The following is a 21,142-nucleotide window of genomic DNA, read 5'->3' as shown; positions in this document are numbered from 1 at the left end:
GTGCCTGCCCCGAGACCTCTGCACTTGCCGTCTCTCCGCCTGGAGTGCTTCCCCTTTAGGGCTTCCCATGGCTGGCTTTTCCTTAATCTCTGGGACTCACTCAAACATGACCTCCTCAGCTCAAATGTCACTCTCCTTGCCCCCCCCAAGCGAGTCCCTCCCATTCCCACCCCACATTCTCTTTACAGCACCTATCACCACAATCAGAAATAGTCTTAATTTGTTTGTTAGTTTGTTATTGTTTCCCCTACTAGACTCAAGCTCCAGGAGAGCTGGGACCATGTCTTATTTACAGCTGCACCCCCTAGTACAGCCTGATATAGAAAAAGTACTGAACAAACATTGTTTTTTATTGAGGTGGATACTAATATCAACCACATGTTAGAGATGAGAAACCCAAGGCTCAGAGAGGTTAAGCCATGTGCCCAAGGTTGCAGCTGGGAAGTGGCAGGATTTGAATCCAGGTCTGACCATTTTCAAAGCCCACGTTCTGGCTTATTCTCGTGTGAACTCCCCTTCCCCCTCCCTGTTATCAGCAGGCCATTCAGTGCCACCTGTGTAGCTACAGGAGAACTCTGTGGCTACACAGGTGGCATTGCGTAGAACTCCAGGTCCTGCCATTGGCTGTCATTCCCCCATTTGCAGTGGGTGGGGCCATGGCCTTGGACCATGGGAAACCTGGCCTTCCACCACCTGTTCCAGGAATGGGGCCCAGTCTAGTCCCCCACCTACCTTCTGCCCTATATTAGAGTCCGGGCTCTGGGTCTCCTTCCTATCACCTCAAAACTCACGATGCTCCGGTTGCTGAGTTCTCTCCTACTGGTGGCCCTTGGTAAGACCCCAGCCTGTGTCTGTGCTACACTGGGTCAGGAGCCCTTGAAGTCTGCCACCTACCCTGGGTCCCATGAACCCAACACCTATAGGAGGGGGTCTTCAGCTTATACCTAGGGCAAGCTTGGGGGGCTTTCAGCTTGGTGCTTGAGCAGGATAATGGAGGGGATGCTATGCTTAGGAGAGAGACCCAAAGGGCTATGGTGGGAGCCTTCAATGGGGGCAGGAAACAGTCTAATGGTGAAAGGTTTGGGCTCTGTGGTTAGACTGCTTAGGTTGGAATTTCTGCTCCTTTCCTTAACCCTCCATTGCTCCTCTCACAGTCCTACCCAGCTCCATATTCTGTGGTCTAACCTTTTCTTGGTCTCTCTGCCGTATTACATTCCAGCTCAGGGCCACCTCCTTTAAGTAGCCTCCCTTGACTGACAGTAATAGTGATCACTTCTCAAAGGCTCTTAGGCTCTAGGCGCTGTTCTAAGTGCACTAAACCCTTCAATGTGCTGTGGGAAGAGGCCACATGTTCGTCTCTATCCCGGGACTCCTGGGACACTTCTCTCGTCCAAATGCTCATTGTTCATATGTGGCTACTGTGGTCCAGAGAGGGGAAGGGGCTTGCATGGGGTCACATAGCCAGTTTGTGGCACAGCTGGAACTGGGACCTGGAATTTTTCTTTGCTTTTGAGGACCCTCTAGCTGACTGACACCTCTACTCTCTCTTCCAGCCTCGGGCTGTGGCCGGCCTTCTTACCGCCCTTCCACCCGTGTGGTCAATGGTGAGGATGCTGTCCCCTACAGCTGGCCCTGGCAGGTAAGAGCAATACCAGAGGCACTGTTTCCCACCATAGGCTCTGCACCTCACGCTCTGACTGCAATGCATCCAGTCTTTACCCTATTGCTTTGCTTCTGGAACCCACTTCAGCTTCCAAGGGCCAGAAAACCCTTGGACAAACTACTCCGTGTGGAAGTTTTGCCCATTCAACCTGTGACCCTCACTGGGCTGTTTGCAAGTTAAATGTGGAATCTGGAGCCGGAAATGTTTAACCCAAGGGTTGGTGCACTAAGTAGAAGTTCAGGCTCTACATATAGGAAGGGAGATTTCTGGGGACTCATTTCTAGACTCCTTGAATTATATAAAAGGGCTATAATGTCAAAGAGCAATAAAGGAATTAAAGGCTTTATAGAAGTCAGTGGAGGGAGGTACAGAGGGCTAGGCTCACTGGACTAACACAGTAGCTGCTAGCCACATGTGGCTATTTAAATTCAAATTAATTAAAATTAATAACGTTAAAAATTCAGTGGCTCGCCCTGGCTGGTGTGGCTCAGTTGGTTGGGCATCATCTGTGCACCAGGAGGTTTCCAGTTCAACTCCTGGCCAAAGGCACATGCCCAGGTTGCAGGCTTGATCCCCGGTAGAGGGCTTGCAGGAGACAGCCTATAGCTGTTCCACTCCCACATTGCTGTTGCTCTCTCTCTCCCTCTCCCTTCCTCGCTCTCTCTAAAAATCAATAAATTATTCTTAAAATTTTTTTTTTTTTTAATTCAGTGGTTCAATACTCACTAACCACATGTGGCTAGTGGCTACCATATTGGACAGCCAAAATATAGAACATTTCTATCACCACAGAAAGTCCTATTGGATGGCACCGCTTTATAGCAGGGGTCAGCAAACTTATTCTAGAAAGGACCAGAGAGTGAATATTTTAGCCTTTCTTGGCCACATAGTTTTTATTGCAGTGACTTAACTCTGCCATTGTCGCATGAAAGCATATAGATGATACATAAATGAATAAGTATGATTATTTCCCAGTAACCTTACGTACAAAAATAGACCATAAGCTCGATTGGGTCCACAGGCTATGGTTTACCAACCTTTGGTTTAGCAGGAGCTTTTGAAAATCAGAATGTAGGAAATGAGAAGAGAGGCAAAGGACTTGGGTGGGTTGTGCCTCAGAGGGCCCACGAAGCCTTGAAAGAACTGAGGTGCAGAAGAACTGGGGCCTGATAGAACAGAGGGCCTTGGGGCTCTCGAGACAGAAGATTAGAGGACAGAGACTATGGAGGTCCCCAGGAAGGTCATAGGGCTGGGGGCTGAAGGTCTTGGACAGTCCAAATGTGATTCTAGTGGAAAAGTGACAGGGCCACCGTGAGCAGTTGTGCAGGTTGGGCACTGCATCTTTCTGGAGGGCACCATTCTTTTCTGCACTATTCTTTTCGGCATCCCCTCTGGAGTTGTACAGTGCACAACTTACACAGCCCTGGGTAGCAACCCTCGTTGTGGGGTCCAAACCACTCAGGCTTCTCCCTCCCTGGCCCCCAGATCTCCCTACAGTATGAGAAGAATGGAGCCTTTCACCACACCTGTGGGGGCACCCTCATTGCTCCCGACTGGGTCATGACTGCAGGCCACTGCATCTCGTGAGTTCTCTCACTTGCCCTGTCCTTGCACGTGATCCAGGCAGGCCAGGGTGGTGGGTCACTGTGGGAGGGAGAGAGGGAGGGAGGGAGGGAGGGAGGGAGGGAGGGAGGGAGGGAGGGAGGGAGTTGGGCCTGGACTGACCTTGCCTCCACTGGCAGGGACTCCCTGACCTACCAGGTGGTGTTGGGAGAGTATGACCGGGCTGAGGAGGAGGGCCCCGAGCAGGTGATCCCCATCAATTCTGAGGACCTCTTCGTGCACCCACTCTGGAACCCCAACTGCGTGGCCTGTGGGTAAGTGAACTCTCAGGCCTGGGACCTAGGGGCTCTTCTACTCATCCCTCTGGAACCCAAAGGCAGTTCTGAGAAGACTCCCAGGGTCAGTGGGGCTGGGTCCAGCAACCTGTGCCCGGGTCACACACACTGAGGGTCTGAGCCGATTGGGAAGGTCATGGCTGAGCAGGGAGCTAAAGGGGTTGAGAGGGAAAAGAAGTGGGGGGCTAGCCAGGATGTGAAATATCTGGAGCAGGGGCTGGGCGGTGAGGCTTGGTCTGGCCAGAGGAGACAGGCCCCCTGACTCTCCCCTTGTCCCCAGCAACGACATCGCCCTCATCAAGCTGTCGCGCCCTGCCCAGCTGGGAGACTCGGTCCAGCTCGCCTGCCTGCCTCCCGCCGGGGAAATCCTGCCCGACGAGGCGCCCTGCTACATCAGCGGCTGGGGCCGGCTCCAGAGTACGTGCTGACGCTCGGCCGGCCGCGGGGACAGTGGGCAAAGACAGGGCCTGGGAGCCGAGGTTGAGGGCAACACCAGGACTGGTGCTTGCACTTTTTTCCCATTCCTCCTCCAGCTGCAGGCTTCTCCCCGCTCCCCCCAAACATGAATATGTTCAATCGAGGGTTTTTAGTAAGTGCCAGGTGCTGGGGATGCAGGTAGATTAAGCGGACAGGACCATATACGCTGGTGGGAAGAGAGTCGCCACCTTCCCCATCAGAAGAGCTGCCTGCCTCAAACCCTCCACCCCACAGTGGGGCTCCCAGCCCTGACCCCCAGGCCCCAGCCCAAGTCCTGCACCCCACAACCCCCCACTCAGCACTCTCTACCCCGACAGCTGGTGGGCCACTCCCCGACAAGCTGCAGCAAGCCCTGCTGCCCGTGGTGGCCCATGAGCGCTGCTCCAAGTGGGACTGGTGGGGCATCTCCTTGAAGAAGACCATGGTGTGCGCCGGCGGCGACATCCGCTCCGGATGCAACGTGAGTCGCTCTCACCTGCTGAGGCGGTGCTGGGCTACAGCCACTCAGCGGGCGGGCAGGGCCCTGGGGTACCACGTCTGCCTGGACGGCGTGGGAGGAATCTTGCCTGCTTGCCCATTCAGGCTCCAGGTCAGGCAGGACTGGGAAGAAACCGAGTAGTCCAGACACACATTCTCAGCCTGGGGGTCATGACTTTTGGATTCCACCTGGGCAAGTCACTGTCCCTCCCTGGCCCTCAGGCTTCCCTATCAACACAGCAAAGGATATTGACCTCTAAAGTCATCTTCGACTCTGTTGTCCTAAAGTTATAATTAAACCAAACTATTATTGTATTATAAGTGAATATGAACATTGTTAACTGTGGCACTAATGATGGGAACCATCATGTATTAACTGCTTCCCTTCTACTAGGCATTGTGCTATGATCATGTCTATCATCTCATTTAATTCTCACAACATCCCATAAGACCGATACTATTCCCCATCATAAATGAGCAAATTGAGGCTCAGACAGGCCAAGTAATCAGGGTTTCTTAAATCCCCAAAATCAGAAGCGATTCCTTAAAGCTCAGACATGGTTCAGTTCCCCACTGCTCTCTGACCCTTTTTCCAGGGTGACTCTGGAGGACCCCTCAACTGCCCTGCCGCAGATGGCTCCTGGCAGGTCCACGGTGTGACCAGCTTCGTTTCTGCCTTCGGCTGCAACACTCGCAAGAAGCCCACTGTGTTCACCCGTGTCTCAGCCTTTAACGACTGGATCCAGGAGGTGAGCAGGCAGGCGAGCCAGGAGGGCGCCAGGCGCTGCTCTTCTGAGAGGTGCCGAGGGGAGGGGGCTGGAAGGAGGGTGAGAACAGCAGATCCTGAGGAGGGGCTCAAATGATCCTAGAAGGTCAGTAGTGAAGGGGGCCCTTGGTGACATTCCAGAGGGTTTGGGGGTATCTTCTGCTACAATGTGGCCCCAAGAGCTGAGATGCCTTCTGGATGGAGCTTTGAACTGCTAAGCTTTCTTATTTTAGCAAGTGTTTATGAAGTACCTCCCCTGTGCAGGTCTTTTCTTGTCATGAAGGACAGAGCGATGTGTCTAAGGGTTGCCTCGTGGAGGGACAGATAATTAAATGAGCAGTAATGATGAGCTGTGATAGCAGAAGCTCAGGCCCCAGTGAGAGTGCAGATATCATCTGGGGTTGAAGGGTGAGGGGGGATTAATAATGTTCATAATAGTAATAGGCACCATTTATGAACTACTTTAATATATATCAGGCACTGAAATAAGCATGTTAGTTAACAGTTTAATTAAAAACCCCCATGAGGCGACTACTATGATTATCCCTATTATACAGATGAGGAAACTGAGACTCAGAGAGGTCAAGTCACTCTCCCAGGGTCACATAGCTAATGAATGGCATGGTTGGGAGTTGAACCCAGTTCCGTCTGGCTTCATAACCTGTGTTCCTAACTAGACTATTCTGTGTTTTTCCCCCTTGTTTTTCCAGACCATGGCAAACAACTAGAACCCAGGCCTGGGTGGTGGGACTGATCCACACTCTTTGCAAAAAAAATAATAAAGATCTTACAGAAACTCTAACTCTAGTCTTGTTTCCTTCGACTCACCTCTTCCCCTCCAACCTTTCCTAAAATCGTAGATCTTATGTAGAGACAAGACCAGATCCAACTCTCTCATATAACAAAGAGAAAAAAATGAGACCCAGAGAGAAAGGAGTTGCTACAGGATGACCAACCATCCCGGTTTGCCTGGGAGTGAGGGGGATCCCAGGACACAGGACTTTCAGTGCTGATACTGGGAGAGTCCTGGGAAGCCGGTCACCCTATATAGCGACACACAATCATTGGCTTTTCAATGCGGGCAGAAAAACATGCTAGAATCTGCAGAAAAGCTGACTTTGCCAGCTCCTTAGGAGGCTCATGATAGAGTGGGAAGGGCCATATTTTTTCTGCTTCTGCTGATGGGCTGGGGAAGGAGGACTACAGTCCCTCATTCATTCAACAAGCATTCATCCCTTGTTCCAGACAAGGGCTCAGAGGGAGATGACATGGTTCTCGCCCTGAAACAGCTGATTATTTAGATAGAAATAAGTATATCAGAATCATCCATTAGTACATTTACTAGCATCTTCTTTGTGGAAGTTCAGGGCTGGGAGTATAGACGTGAGTGGGACAACCTGGGGAGAGCCCTTGCTGGTGAGGGGCGAACGCACACACAGATGTGCACTCAATGCTGGAAACGAGGTCGGAGCCCTGGGAACTGATGTTGACGTCCAAGACTGCTCCCACGCAGCCAAAAGCAACATTAAAAACAAAGAATTCCTTCACTCGTGTTTTTCCTGAATACCGTGAAAGGAAATATGGTCCCAGTGAGGACATACATATATCATTTTTAATATTAATGTTGTTTCATTGCCCCCTCCCTTTAAAAATCATCCTTCTAATTTTGAAAGTTGAAAAGGTACAACATAGCAAATAATGTAGGACACACCCAAGTAGCTTCCCTCCCGAATGAACAAATTTCACATTTTTACTTCATATTTTCTAAAATAATAACTACAGTTAAGGTGGAGGCTCCTTTGAGCTCCCCCTAGAGGTCATCATCATCATGGGTGTGGGGCCATCAACACTGTTACTGCTTTCCCTTTAGGGCACATAGTAGGATAGCTCTTGCATGCCCCCTTGAAGTCCAGTTTGGCCATGTGGCTTGCCCTGGCCAAGGGGGAGACTTGAGAGACAGGACAATTTGCCAGGCTCTCTTTCCCTTTCCTCTGGTAACTGGTGGCTACAGGTCAGCCTGGTCCCAGAGTGAGGAGACATGGAGCAGAGCCTCTGCTGACCCCTGCTGGACATGCAGCACAAGCAAGAAACAAACTTGTTAGAAGCCACTGTAATATGGGGTATTTGTTACAGAAGCATGGCCCTAACCTATTCTGACTGATAAAATGAGTTTGGTGTTTATCCTTCTACTTCATGCTGTTATATTTTTATCACATATATAAATATCCATAAACAATATATTGCGTTGTTTGAGTTTTTAAAAATACATGCATGGAAACAGACTCATAGATAAAGAGAACAGACTGATAGTTGCCAGAGGAGATGGGTGTTGGGGGACTAGGTCAAAAAGGGAAAAGGATTGACAAGTACAAATTGGCAGTTACGAAATGATCAGGGGGATGTAGAGCACAGCATAGGGAATATAGTCAACAATATTGTAATAATAAGTATGTATGGTGCCAAGTGGGTACTAGAAATATCAGGGGAATCACTTTGTAAATTGTATGATTGTCTAACCACTATGCTGTACACCTGAAACTAACACAAAATAATATTGAATGTAAACTGTAATTTAAAAATGTTTAAATAAAATAAATAAATAAAAATACATGCACAGCTTCATGCCGTGTAGATGATTTTGCCTTTTCAATCCAACATTATGTTTCTGAGCATTATCCAGGCTGATTTATATTCCTTTAGCTCACTGCTGCTGGTTTTGCAGAGTCTCCCATTGCACAACACCGCTAGTTATTTATTCTTCTCCCCCTGCTGATGGACATTCACAGCAGGGCCAATTTTTTTGTGGTTACAAATGGTGCTTCAATGAATGTCCTTGGACATATCTCCAGGTGCACATGTGTGAGCTTCTCTAGGGTATATTCCGAGAAATGGATTTGCTGAATGGGGGTGTGTATGCTCATTCACAACTTTACCAAGTGCCAAATTGCTCTCCAAAGTGATTTGTATCAACAATACTTCTCAAAATTCCCATTTTTTCCCTTTTCCCACCCACTGTCTCCACATATTATAACTGCCCCACATTTTTCTCCTAAAACCACTCCTGGAATCTCAAGTCTCTCCCAGAAAACTCTCCTCCAGCCCTTACCCCCACTCTAGCTCTTACAAAAGTCCAAGAACTGGTCTGGCAAAGCCCCAGTGAGGGCAGGGAAGAAACTGCATCAGGTGGAGCAGAGGCCTCTGCGTCATGGGAGTGTGGGGGGAGATGGGAGAATTTCTGGAACCAGCATATGTTAATCATTTGTGTTGAGTCAGACAGACAATGCCAGGTGATAGATATAACCGTCAGGTGTTCCCAAGGCACAGCAGGGTTGCAAAAGCTGAATATCTACTTCTTCCTAATGGGTCAGGGGAGGGCCCTTGGACAATCTTCCAAAACAGTTTTAGGATAAAGGGCAGTCAAATGTGTAAAATTCCACCCTGTGGCTGGGCAGTGGGTCTTCAGGGGCCCACTACCCAGCTTCCAGGGGAGGCTGAGAACTGCTATGACACCCTCCTCATATACATGGGCAACAGAGAGTTAGGAAATCTTGCCTAAAAGTGCCACCAATTTTATCAGTAATTCAATTTCCTCTTCTGTAATCTTCAAGTCTCAACAATTCAAATCCTTTTTCTTTTTTAATCCTCACCTGAGAATATTTTTTCCATTGATTTTTTTTTAGAGAGAGTGGAGGGGAGGGAGGAGGGGGAGAGAGAGACACACACACATCAATTGGCCTGCAACCGAGGTACTAGGAATTGAACCCAAGACCCTTTAGTCCACGGGCTGATGCCAAACCAGCCAGGACAACAATTCAGATCCTTTAAAAACCATCTAGTCAACACTTCTGGTCAAGACGGCAGCCTAGGTAAATGAAAATCCCATCCTCCCACAAGCACATCAAAGTTACAGCTACACTACAGAGCAAGCGCCATTCAGAGCTGCCTGAAACCTAGCTGCTGACATCCTACAACTAGGGCTGGAAGAAGCAGCCACGTGGAGACTGCTGCAAGGGGAGCCGTCCAGCTCCAGCGTGGTAATTGCTGATATAAAGATGGTATTTGATTTCATTCCAGTGGGACAGTGACAATGCCTGAACTATCTAGCCACACGAGCAGAACAGAAGTGCGAAACAACAATGTCTTGATTTATGTGGAACAGGTTACCGATCAGACGCTGAGCCTTCCCCTCATCATGCTAGGAGACACCCCTGAAACCTGCTAGCGTGGAAGTACATGGTCACTATGAAACAGATGAAGCAGCTTTTGCTGAGTACAGTGCCCTTTGCAACACTGACACAGGGCAAGGAAGTGTTTGAGGCCCGTATCTATAAACAGGGCTTTGCTGGAATCCCCAGAACCAAGACTCTCTAAAAGGATTGCTTTATCTCTGCAGTATAGATGCCAAACAGACTTACTAAATAAATATATCTTTCCAGCTTTGGCCAGGTGGCTCAGTCGGTTGGAGTGTCGTCCCATACTCTAACAGGCTGCAGGTTCCATCGCCAGTGAGGGAGCATACAGGAGGCAGCCCATTGATGTTTCTCTCTCACATCGATGTTTCTCTCTCTCTCTCTCTCTCTCTTTTTTTAAATCCTCATTTGAGGATATTTTTTCCATTGCTTTTCAGACAGTGGAAGGGAAAGAGAGAGAGAAAGAGAGAAACACTGATATGGGAGAGACACATCGATAGGTTGCCTCCCTCACCCACCCCGACAGGGGCCCAGGATGGAGCCTGCAACAGAGGTATGTGCCCTTGGCTGGAATCGAACCCGGGACCCTTCAGTACTCCAGCAGATGCTCTAACCACTGAGAAAAACTTGCCAGGGTTCTCTCTCTCTCTCTCTCTCCCTCTCTCTCTAAAATCAATAATAATAATAATAATAATAATAATAAACATATCCTTGGGTGAGGATTAAAAAAACAAAAAAACAAAAACATATATTTATTTTAAAAAGAGCATCTTAAAAAAGAATCATATAGTCTTGAAACCTATATAATTTTATTAACCAACATCACCCCAATAAATTCAATAAATTAAAAAATATAGTCAATTTAATTTTTTGAGTAATTAGAATGGCAACACCAACTTTTTTTGTTTTCTAAAGCGTGAAGAACAATGCACCTGAAAAAGCATGATGTCAATACTTCAATTCCCTTTCAAAAAGGAGAAAGGATCAGCTCTCTTTATAATCATGACATCAATAATCTAGTTCTCATTTAAAAATCATTAAAGTGTCAATTATTCATTTTTTAATCTTAAAAGAGGCAACAATTCCATTCTTTCCCCTTTTTCAGGACATTAATATTGGCTACATTTTAGAAAATTTTCATTTTGGGAAAAATTTTTAAAAATCCCTCACATTCCCACCTCTCTTACACAGCCGCTACGATTATTTTGATATGCCTCCTTCCACTTCTTTTTCTTTGCATTTAGAGCCTGGCCGGGCATGGCTCAGCGGTTGAGCATCGACCTAGGATCCAGGTGATCGGGGTTTGATTCCCGGTCAGGGCACATGCCTGGGTTGCAGGCTGCAGCTGATCAATGACTCTCTCATCATTGATGTTTCTATCTCTCTCTCCCTCTCCTTTCCTCTCTCTGAAATCAATAAAGATATATTAAAAAAAAAAATTAAAAAAAAGAAAAAGAAAACCTATCAACAGTTAGATTTAATGGACATGGACAGAGCACCTGTTGGCATTCCCTGCCAGGCATAGGCAGAGAAAAAGTGACCCAAACTTGAGCCAGACCCTCACTGAGCCCACAGCCTGGCTGAAAAGCTGGCAGGTACACCCAAGCAGGATTGACTCAGTGTTCCAATGCAGGCCCAGAGTGATATGGGGCCTCGGGAGCCGGTTTCACACTGGGATGGGAATATCAGGGCTCTTGGCCCTCACATCCAGATGATTGAGGTATCAAGGGATTCCTGTCAAATGTGAATCTGTTGAACCTTTTGTCAATACCAAAGACGCAGTGCTGAGAAACTTCTCTGTTTGAAATCATGTCAGTGAGACAGAAACATCCCCCTCTTGTCTAGCGGGTCAGAGCCAGTTTTGACACAGAGAAGCAGCCTGGATTACCAAGCCAGGTGCAGAGCCTCAGATAAGGTGTTTTGGGACACGACAGTCTATATTTATCTTAACTTTGTGGTAGCCAAGAAAACAGGACCATGAGTCCACTTCTCAGCCCAAGCCAGATGTTAACCCCCTTCCACACAGCCAGATTTGCTTTGAGCCTATCAACACTGCTTCATTTCAATTTCACCTAAATTCCATTTTCCTTCCAAATCCTATAACTCTGTTTCTTCCTTTATTTAGTGAGACCCCATAGTTCCCCTGGGTGCTTGCTGAATCAAGTTAATAAACCCAACTTTGTTAAACTACACCTGTGTCCCTGGTGGTCTTTATCAGATTGACTTTATCATAAAATTCAAGCCTTTTCTCTGTTCATTCATTCACTCATTTATTTACTCAACAAATGTCTGCGGGGCTATGCTCAGTTTTAGGTGCTGAAGACGTGGTGACAGGATGACAATTGGAAGTCTTTAATCTAGTCCAGTCCTGTCATTTTACTGATAGGGAAACCAAGGCTGGGAGGAAGTGGAAACTGCACTTAGGAGTGAGTGGGAAAAGGGCCCACAGTGCTAGGGGAGGTAGGGGTGGGACCACAGCAAGGAGCCCTAGTTCGCCAACTACCAGCTGGAGTACCTGGCCATCTAGGAGTTTACTGACCAGCAGTGGCAGTCTAGACCAAAGGCACATCTTCCCTTCCCCAGGGACACTGGCTTTTGGGGGCTTTGAGGTGACCCTCTTAATTCCTTTGCCTGTCCCATTTGGAGAGTCCAGTAAAAGGAGAGTGGGATGAGCCACCTGAGTGCCTCTTCCTAACAATCAAGTCCCTTCTGTTTCAGGGTTAAGAGCCAGGTGGCAGGGCTGCCTTGCTAAGCATCTCTGCACTGCTTCCTATAGGCTGTGCTATTATTTAACCTGTGTGTGCAGACTCAAACCCAAACTCAGCATGACTTTAAAATTTCAGTTCTTAACCATCAGCAATCGGGAAGTCTTGGGAAGAGACACACAGGACTAAGAGCACCCTGTTAAATACGCACGGCATATGCCCACTTCTGTCTGGGTAGACTGAGGCAGGGGCCCTTAATAGACTGTGCCCACTTCCTCATGTGAAGTGATTCAACGGGGCGCCACACAGGTCCACTGTCTCCAAACAGCAGCCACCCAGCCTTCTCTTGCGGTTTCTTCCCTCTGGGCGGTGCAAAGACCCAAGGATGTAACTTCTGGGTGGACCGCTGACTCAGCTGCGGGAGGGCTCCTAGAGTGTCTCAAACCCTCGCTTCATCCTTTTTGCATTCTGCAGTTGGGCAAACTGCGGCTCAGAAAGACAAAGAACTTCCCCGAAGCGGAAAAGCTGCCTAGGATGTACCCAGCGCTCCGCACGGTAGACAAGCTGAGGACTAAGGCCCGAGGAAGACCTAAGCCCATCACGGGTTAAAACCATGAAGTTGCGTAGCACCCCCAAGGCCTAGAGAAACCCGGCCCCTCTAACTTAGACCCCTTTCCACTTCCAATTTCCGGAAGGGCTCGACTTCCGGTTCCGGGAATGGGGTACAAAGCTTTGCGCCGGGGCGGTGGTCTCCCTTTCCCGAGAGCGGCCTCCGCTGCCTTGCCCGACTCGTGAAGTGGGGGATGCTCAGGTGAACGCTCCCTCCGCGTGCTTCCCTCGGCGTCCGTCCCTCGCGCAGTCTGTTGGGAGCTGGGGACCCGGGCGTCAGCCGGCCTTAGGAGTCTGGAGGCCCCGCTCTTGGGGGTCAGCCGGCTGCTCCGCCCGGCCAGACGTCGGGCGTCGCCTCAGCTGAGGAGTAGGTCCCGGTGAAAATCCCCAGAGGCGCGTTTTCCCGCCCCGCCTGGGACCTGTGAGCCGCGCCCGTATTGGTGGGAGGAGTCGGGCTCAGCTCCCCGCCTAGGCGCCGGGGATTTTTCCTCGGCTGAGTGGTCTCATCACGTCCTAGCCTTGTGACCTTTCGCACGTCCTCTCTCCCCGAGCCTGTTTGCTTATCTGTGTCTGGAAATGACAGTAACTGTCCCACTGGGTCATCGGGAGGATTGGATGGAGGAAAGCTGCCGCGAAATGTCTGGCTTGTGAAATTCAACAAATAGTGGCTGCTGCTAATAGAAACAACCGGGGCGGTAGAGTCGTATCAAGTGTTTAACCTGAGTGGCTGAGGAAGCACGTAGAAGATAATGTAAAGTGCTCAGCACAGTGTCAGATAGGAAATAGTGTTGAGTAAACTGTAGTAAGTGGTGAGAGCAAGCACTGTCAGGTGGTCGTCTAAAACGGGTAGGATTTGCCCTGGCCAGTGTGCCTCGGTGGTTAGAGCGTCGGCCCGCGCACCGAAGGGTCGCCTTTCGATTCCGGTCAACGGCTGTACCTGGGTTGCTGGCTCGACCTGGGAGCGTGCAGGAGCCAGCCAATCCATTTTTTTTCTCTCTCCCCCTATTTCCCTCCCTCCCTCCTTTTCACTCTCTAAAAATCAATAGTAAAAACGTCCTTGGGTGAGGAGTAACAAGAAAAAAAAATTAAAACTGGTAGGATTTGCCCTGGCCGATGTGGCTCGGTTGAGCGTGTCCCTTGCACTGATATTTCCGGTAGGGGGCGTGCAGGAGGCAGCCGATCCCCAGTAGGGGGCGTGCAGGGGCAGGCGATGAGAAACGGTCCATGTCGCGCCCGCTCTCTCCAATTTTTTAAAAAAATTGAAAAAATAAAACTGATAGGATTTACAAGTGGGGTCCATCTTTCAGAGCCAACCTTGAGAACTGACCTACTGACAAATGAGACTATTCCTAGAGGCCAGGGTTGTAAAATTCTGTGGTGCTAGAAACTAGAATTACTAAAAGGGTGTTTTCCTAAGTGGGTTAGGGATTTTTCACTCAAAGGTTTTCTCCTTGAGTTGTGAAAGTGATACCTAGTTGTGGTTAAAAAGAAAACAGTACAGCCCTAGCCAGTGTGTTCAGTTGGTTGGATCATGGTCCTGTACCAACTGAAAGGTTGTGGGTTTGATACGGAGTCAGGGCATGGAGGGAAGGCAACCAGTGTGCTCTCTCACATCAGTGTTTCTCCCTCCCCCTTCTCTAAGATCAATAAGCGTATCCTTGGGTGAGGATTAAAGAAATAAAAAGAACAATACAGAAAGAGAAGGTTTCCTCAGATGGGATTATACTGTGGGAATTGAACTGCACCTTGGTGATGTGATGACTTATGGACATCTTCACATATCAGCACCCTTAGGACTACTTCATTCTTTTTTTAAAATTGATTTTAGAGAGGAAGGGAGAAAGACATAATGTATTGTTCTGCTAACTTATACATTCATTATGTGCCCTGACAGGAGGTGGAACCCACAACTATGGTGTATCATGATGATGCTCTAACCAGCTGAACTCTACCCAGCTAGGGCCAAGCTTCATTCTTTTTTTTTCTTTGCCTTAGCTCTACCTTAGCTCTTTTTTTTTTTTTTTTAATCTTTATTCATTTCAGAGAGAAGAAAGGAGAGGGAGAGAGAAACACCAATGATGAGAGAGTCATTGGAGATCGAGCCCTCAACCCGGGCATTTGCCCTGACCAGGAATTGAACCTCGATCTCCTGGATCCTAGGTCAACGCTCAACCGCTGAGCCATGCCCGAGCCACGCCCGCTGGGGCTCTACCTTAGCTCTTAAAGTAACACTTGCTATTATTTCATGAGATAGATGGGGGAAGGTAGAAAAGACAGTGGAGTAGATGTAAACGAACTGATCTTTTTCTCTGTATCTTAGCACCGCTTCGCAGTTTGCTTTTGGACATCACAGATGCTATGTAAAAATGCTTGGAGGTAGCAAATACCCATGGTTTTAAAGATTTTTTCCCTCCTACAAATCATGTGCATATATACTTTTTTGTTTTAGCATAATATAAGGTACTGTGAAATGGGCGGAGGGCAGGGGGAATGGATGAAAGGTTCTCCAGCTAACAAGGCCAGTGTTCTTCATTCTTTCTGCTTTGAGCATTTACATTTTTCATTGTGGTAACCATTGACACATTTCCTCAATTATGTCAATTGATCCAGCAAGAGGGAATAAAAATAGAATTTCTAGTAGCTTTATTAAGAAAACCTATTACAACAGAAACAGACTCATAGATACAGAGAACAAACTGATGGTTACTAGAGGGGAGGGGGGTTAGAAGGATGGGTGCAAAAGGTGAAGGAATTAAGAAATACAAATTGGTAGTTATGAAATAGTTATGGGGATGTAAAGTGCAACATGGGGAATATAGTCAATAATACTATAATAGCTATATATGGTGCCAGGTAGGTACTTGAATTATTGGGGGGATCACTTTGTAAATTATATAGTTGTCTAACCACTATGCTGTACACCTGAAACAATACTGAATGTCAACTGTAATTGAAAAGTAAAATTAAAAAACAAATCTGTATGCATTTCTGAAAAGAAAAAAGGAAACCTGTTAAGATTGGAAAGCTGATGGAACCTGGGTCTGAACCAGATCCAGGAGATCAGGGTAGTTTTAATAGCCTTTGTAGTCTATTTTCACTGATCCTAACTTTTCTCTTTGTGTCTAGGAGCCCGAGTAATCCTTTTCCATAGTTCCAGAATGGAGACTGAAGGAGACCCAGAGACACAAAGAGATAGAGAAGTCCAGAATGATCAAGTAATGTCACCACCAAAAGAGATGATGGCTAAGGAGCCAGCAAACGTCCTAATAGTGGTTCCCCAGGCCCAGGTTCCACAAGAGCCTTCTGTGCATTCACCGAAGAGCCTTGAAGATGTTGAGACTGGGCCAGGAAGGAATCCTCTCAACCCTGTAGTCTGCAGGCAGATGTTCAGAAATTTCCACTTTAAGGATGCATCTGGGCCCAGGGATGTCTTCAGGAATCTTTTGGAGCTTCTTAGGCAGTGGCTGAGACCTGATATTCACACAAAGGAGCAGATGATAGAAATGCTGGTGCACGAGCAATTCCAGATCGTCATGCATGAGATGCTCAGAGCTCAGGAGCAGAAATGTCCATCCGTGGTCAGATTCACTGGCTAAGTCTCACTGCTCATTTCTTGCTCAACCTACACGAGACATTTAGTTAAAGGTTCTCTTTGTTGCAGGTTCCTTTGTTGCAAGTTCCATGGGAAATCTGAACCTCGATTATCTTTGTTTGCCTTTGACTAGTTGTAATAAGAATTGATCAGAACCCGTGTTTGGGCCTGTTTTTGCCTGAGGCAGCTCTATTTTCCTGGGACTGTGAACTCCACAAGGAGTTTCTCTGCCCTCTTGTTAGGACAATCAGCCTGCTGTTTATTTTTGCTCTGCTGAATGTCTCCCTTTTTGCACTTTGTGACATCCTTTAATATATTTTTATGTATCCAAAGAGGTAGTTGCTTCAACTTGCAGAATTCTTGCTTGCTGTTGTGGCATGAGTGGGAACTTCTGTAACCCCACCAGTAACTCATTTGGGATGTCCTTGAAATATTAAAGTTTGGTTCTTAATAAAAATGTTCTGTGGTAATTTACCAGTGTAGCTTTTAGTAGTTAGCATTTGAGAAAGACAATGACCGGGAATAGTAGAGCTAGAGATAAGAACTATAACTGTAGCATTTGCTGAGCTGGGAAATAGGAACAGGCCTGGCCTTTGTTTTCAAAGTCAGAATTTAAATTGGACAGAATAGGGTCATAAGAGGTAAGTAACTCTTAGGCAGAACTGTGTGATTTGCTCTTTCTCCATTTCCATTACCTTTGTTCTACAGTTAGTCTTCCTACAGAACTCACTCTAAAGCCATCTCACAGTTCAGTTCTGGTCTTCCTGAAACAGGTTGTTCTGGCTTTCTGTGTATAGAGACCTGTACTTTGGTTGACAGCTGAGACAGAGCGGTAGCTGTGGTGGTGACAGTAAACAGCAGCTGCTTCCCCAGCATGACTCAGTCTGAGGAGCCTTTCTGCTTCTGTGGCCTGGCTCTTGGCTTTATAGATCTGCTCTCGTAACAAACTTGGTGCCGATTCACAACTAATCTTTTGAGTTAGGGGTGATTAGCTCCATGCTGCCAGTGTTTAGTACTTATTGTGCCTTTGGGACCGTTGTAGATGCTAGAATACAAATATAAAATATGGTGAACATAAAGACAAGTGAACTCTGCCTCTTACTAACTAGGTTAAGGTTTTCTAGTCTTAATTCTAGGAGTAAATTTAACTTGGATAAAGAGTTAGTAATGCTCATAGGGTCCTAGTATCTCTAATACTTCAGTTTGTTCAAAACATTGTGAAGGTATCTCCTTTGGTCTGCAGGGATCAGGAACTTCTGGTGTTAATCTCCTTGCCTGCACCAGTTTCTTAGCTGTTTCAATGATCTCAAATTTTGCGTGCAAGTAAAGGGGTTTTATGGCAAGATAGCTGAGGTTTCCTGAATTGAGTGAACCTACCACAGATTTTTTTCAACCTTGGCACTTTGGGGTCAGATAGTTTTTTGTGGGGGATTGTCCTGTGCATTATAGGATCCTTAGCAGCATCCCTAGTCTATAACCACTAGATGCTAGTAGCAACTCCCCTAGGTGAGATAACCAAAAATGTCTCCAGCCATTGCTAGATGTCCCCTTAGGGCAAATTTGCCCCTGGTTGAGAACCACTGATGTAATAGAGCTCATCACAGACATGCCTCAGATAAGCAACATGGCCAGTAAGTGGAGGAGCTAGAACCTGAGCCTTGGATTTCTGTCCCCCTAGTCTTGGGCTTTTTTCCGTGTTTAGAAATGTTAATTAACAAGTGTCTCTTGAGAATCTCCTGTGTGCATAATGTTTCTTTTGCTTTACCAAGTTGAAAATAACATTTCTTAGATTCATTTGATAAAGAAAAATGAAAAAAACCCACCAAAAATGGTACACAAACTCAATTCCTAGGTAACAGCTATTGACTTTTTGTTGTTGATTCTCACTCGAGGATATTTTTTCCATTGATGTTTAGAGAGAGTAGAAGAGAGGGAAGGGGAGGAGAGAAACATTGATGTAAGAGAGATACATCTATTGGTTGCCTCCTGCAGGTACTCGGACTGGGGCTAGGAATGGAACCTGAGACCCTTCTATCCTCTGTCCTACACTCTAACCACTGAGCCAAACTGGCCGGGCTGCTATTGACATTTTTAAGGTAAAAGATATATTGGCATGTGGATAGAAAAGTCCAACAGTATAGAAAGATATAAAAGGAAAATCTAAGGCTCTCTTCTCATTAACACATACCTTCCAGAAAATATGAATTATACTTATGTAAGCAGATACATACACGTGTCTGTACACATCCCTTTTTTATTTATACAAAATACATATTATACATTTTTAGTATATATATATATTTTCCTGCCCAATAAGCCTTAGAGGTCTTTTATTTAAAATTTTTTAGCAGCTTCAGAATAGTTTTTTGTGTGGCTGATACCTAGCCTAACACTTACTAGTAAAAAATGCAAAGTAGAGTAGGTATGGAGTCAACCTCCAAAGCAGAAGTGAGGTTTAGAGAGGTAGGTGACAGAGCCAAGACTCAATCCCCATGTTCTAAAACCAGAACTGGTATAATTCACAATTGCCCAGCACTGTCTCCCAGCAACCTCTGGTACCAGCTCTTGCCCAGGGTTGTGAATTTATAGATGAGATTCCTTGCCCCAAACAACCCAGTAAGAGGAGAAGCTGGAGTTCATCTCTCTTTCATCTGGCTTTAGCCCCATGCCGATGCCACAAGGTTACACTGCCTGGATATCAAAAGAGTAAACCAATTCCGTTGTTTTAACGCTCTGTGGAGAATTGGGAGTACAGTAATTCCCTATCTTGCCACTCCCTGAGATTCCTGTGCTTTTTACTCTGGGCACTACCCAGGTACCACCATTGTCTTGTCATTGTCATTTCTTGAATCAATATAGTTCCCAATTCTAAAGCACCCTGAGAACTTTAGTTCTGTGAGTGATGGGGAAGGAAGAAGACAATGGAGGAGCCAGAGGGAAGTATTTCTAAAATGTCTTGGATCTAATTTTCCCTTTGTGATTGTTTTGATTACAAATTCCACAAAAGAGTAATTTCATCTAATTATTGAAAAATGCTCTTGCCAGATGGTGCTGGTGAAAATCAGTGTTGGCACCACAAAGTAATATGAGATTGCTAGCAACTGGCTGGTGCCACGGAAAAATGTCATCTGTTGGGCAGCTACTCCCTGAGTGAGTGGGTGACTGGCCTCGGCTGCTGGAGAGAAGGCCAACTCCAGGAAGGGTGGGGACTCTGAGGGGGCCATGGTGGTGGCAGCTGGAGAATTCAAGTGTAACTGGCCTTCCCAGGAGCATCATGTGTGGTCAGTTTCCACAGGCCACTCAGTACAATGCACTTGGCAATGACAACTATTTTGCTAAGCATTTTCCACCCACTGCCATGCATTTAGTGTACATTTTTCCTTGGCCTGGAATGCCCCTCCCCCAGTCTTTGCCAGCCTGCTGCTATTCATTCTTTTTTTAAAAAACAAAACATGTTTCTATCGATTGTTAGAGAGAGGAAGGGAGAGAGAAACATCATTGATCTGCCTCCTGCACTCCCCCTACGGGATCGAGCCCACAACCTGGGCATGTGCCCTGACCTGGAATCAAACCGCGATCTAGATCCTAGGTCAGTGATCAACCGCTGAGCCACGCCAGGCTGGGATGAAGTTTTTTTTTGATGTCTGCCTTTAATTGGCATCTGAAGCCCTCCAGTGAGCTGTGATAACACATCAGTCCGTGTTTATTCAGCAAATATATATTGTGTACCCAACGTGCCATGCCCTGTTCTAAGTATCACACTGTAGTGCGGCTTCTAGTTTGTGTCCCCAGGCACATTGTGAGCTCCATGAAGATGGAATCTATTCTTGGCCTCCAACATAGGTATTGCACATAGCTGATTCTCAAGGAACAGTTTTTGTGGGAGACACGTGATTGCTCCCTGGTTTAAGATGTTTCCTTCTAGTGAACACAAATAATGTAGAGTTCATGGGGGACCACTAAATGTTACATTGGGAAGAGGGCAGGGAGTGAGATTCATTCCTGTGTAAGGGCTGGTGATGGCAGTTAAAGAAAAAAAAAAGGCCACTTCGCTTAGGCTTTACTCTGGTGACTGGCTTCCCTTTCCATTCTGCACCTGACCTTGCCATGAGGTGAGGTTAACAGCCCTGCACTGCCTCTGCTTGAAAGCTCAAAGGACCCTTGGCACCTAGCAACAACCTGACTGCCCAGGGTGGTGATTTTGAAGCTGGGTGTGTCTCCTGGGCAGGAAGCCACCTACACCGCCAAAGCAGCCAGGGCCTCCCCTTCACTTCCTCTGAGCCCAAGCTCCACCTTTGATTGGAGCCAATACTTAGTGTTTTGGAACCCTGTCTGAGGAGCACAAATGGGATGTTTCTAGTAAAGATTAGTGTTTACTAGGTGTGTGAACTCAGTCAGGTCACCTCTCTGAGCTTCAGTTTCCACACCTGTCCTTTCCTGTCTTATTTCTAGCTAGGATCACCATAGCACAGCATCAGGAACAGGGACATTCAATAAATGCAATTGTACCTAACTCTGATTGGTCAGGGGAAATGGTTCTTTTTCAGCTATCCCTTTGATCTTGTCCTGAGCCCCTCTCTTAAACAGTTCATCTTCTGTTTCCTAATTCCTATACATAAAATCCTGTTCTTACCCCGCTCCTCCCCATCCGTCTCCTTGGTGCTTGTCTTGTTCATAGGCATTATACCTTATCGGCGAAAAAATTCTACACTTAAAAATCACAAGTATTCTGGTCTTTAGGCCAATACTGTAGTGACCTTTAATT

At 46.9% G+C, this 21,142-nt stretch overlaps 1 protein-coding gene across 1 annotated transcript; it reads left to right on the top strand.

The window, feature by feature from the left end:
• Nucleotides 1–792: 792 nt before the first annotated feature.
• On the top strand, nt 793–6,009 carry CELA3B (chymotrypsin like elastase 3B; the record flags this gene model as incomplete). Its single annotated transcript, XM_081144348.1, has 8 exons — nt 793–832; nt 1,554–1,639; nt 3,149–3,246; nt 3,406–3,540; nt 3,842–3,978; nt 4,356–4,498; nt 5,112–5,264; nt 5,992–6,009. The coding sequence occupies 8 exons, from the start codon at nt 793–795 to the stop codon at nt 6,007–6,009; spliced, it is 810 nt and encodes a 269-aa protein (XP_081000474.1).
• Nucleotides 6,010–21,142: the final 15,133 nt, after the last annotated feature.

This window comes from Miniopterus schreibersii, assembly GCF_964146895.1.
Source record: "Miniopterus schreibersii genome assembly, chromosome: 8".
In the NCBI taxonomy this organism is placed as follows: domain Eukaryota; kingdom Metazoa; phylum Chordata; class Mammalia; order Chiroptera; family Miniopteridae; genus Miniopterus; species Miniopterus schreibersii.
Note: the sequence above shows the minus strand (reverse complement) of the source record. Positions and strands in the feature narration are given on the sequence as shown.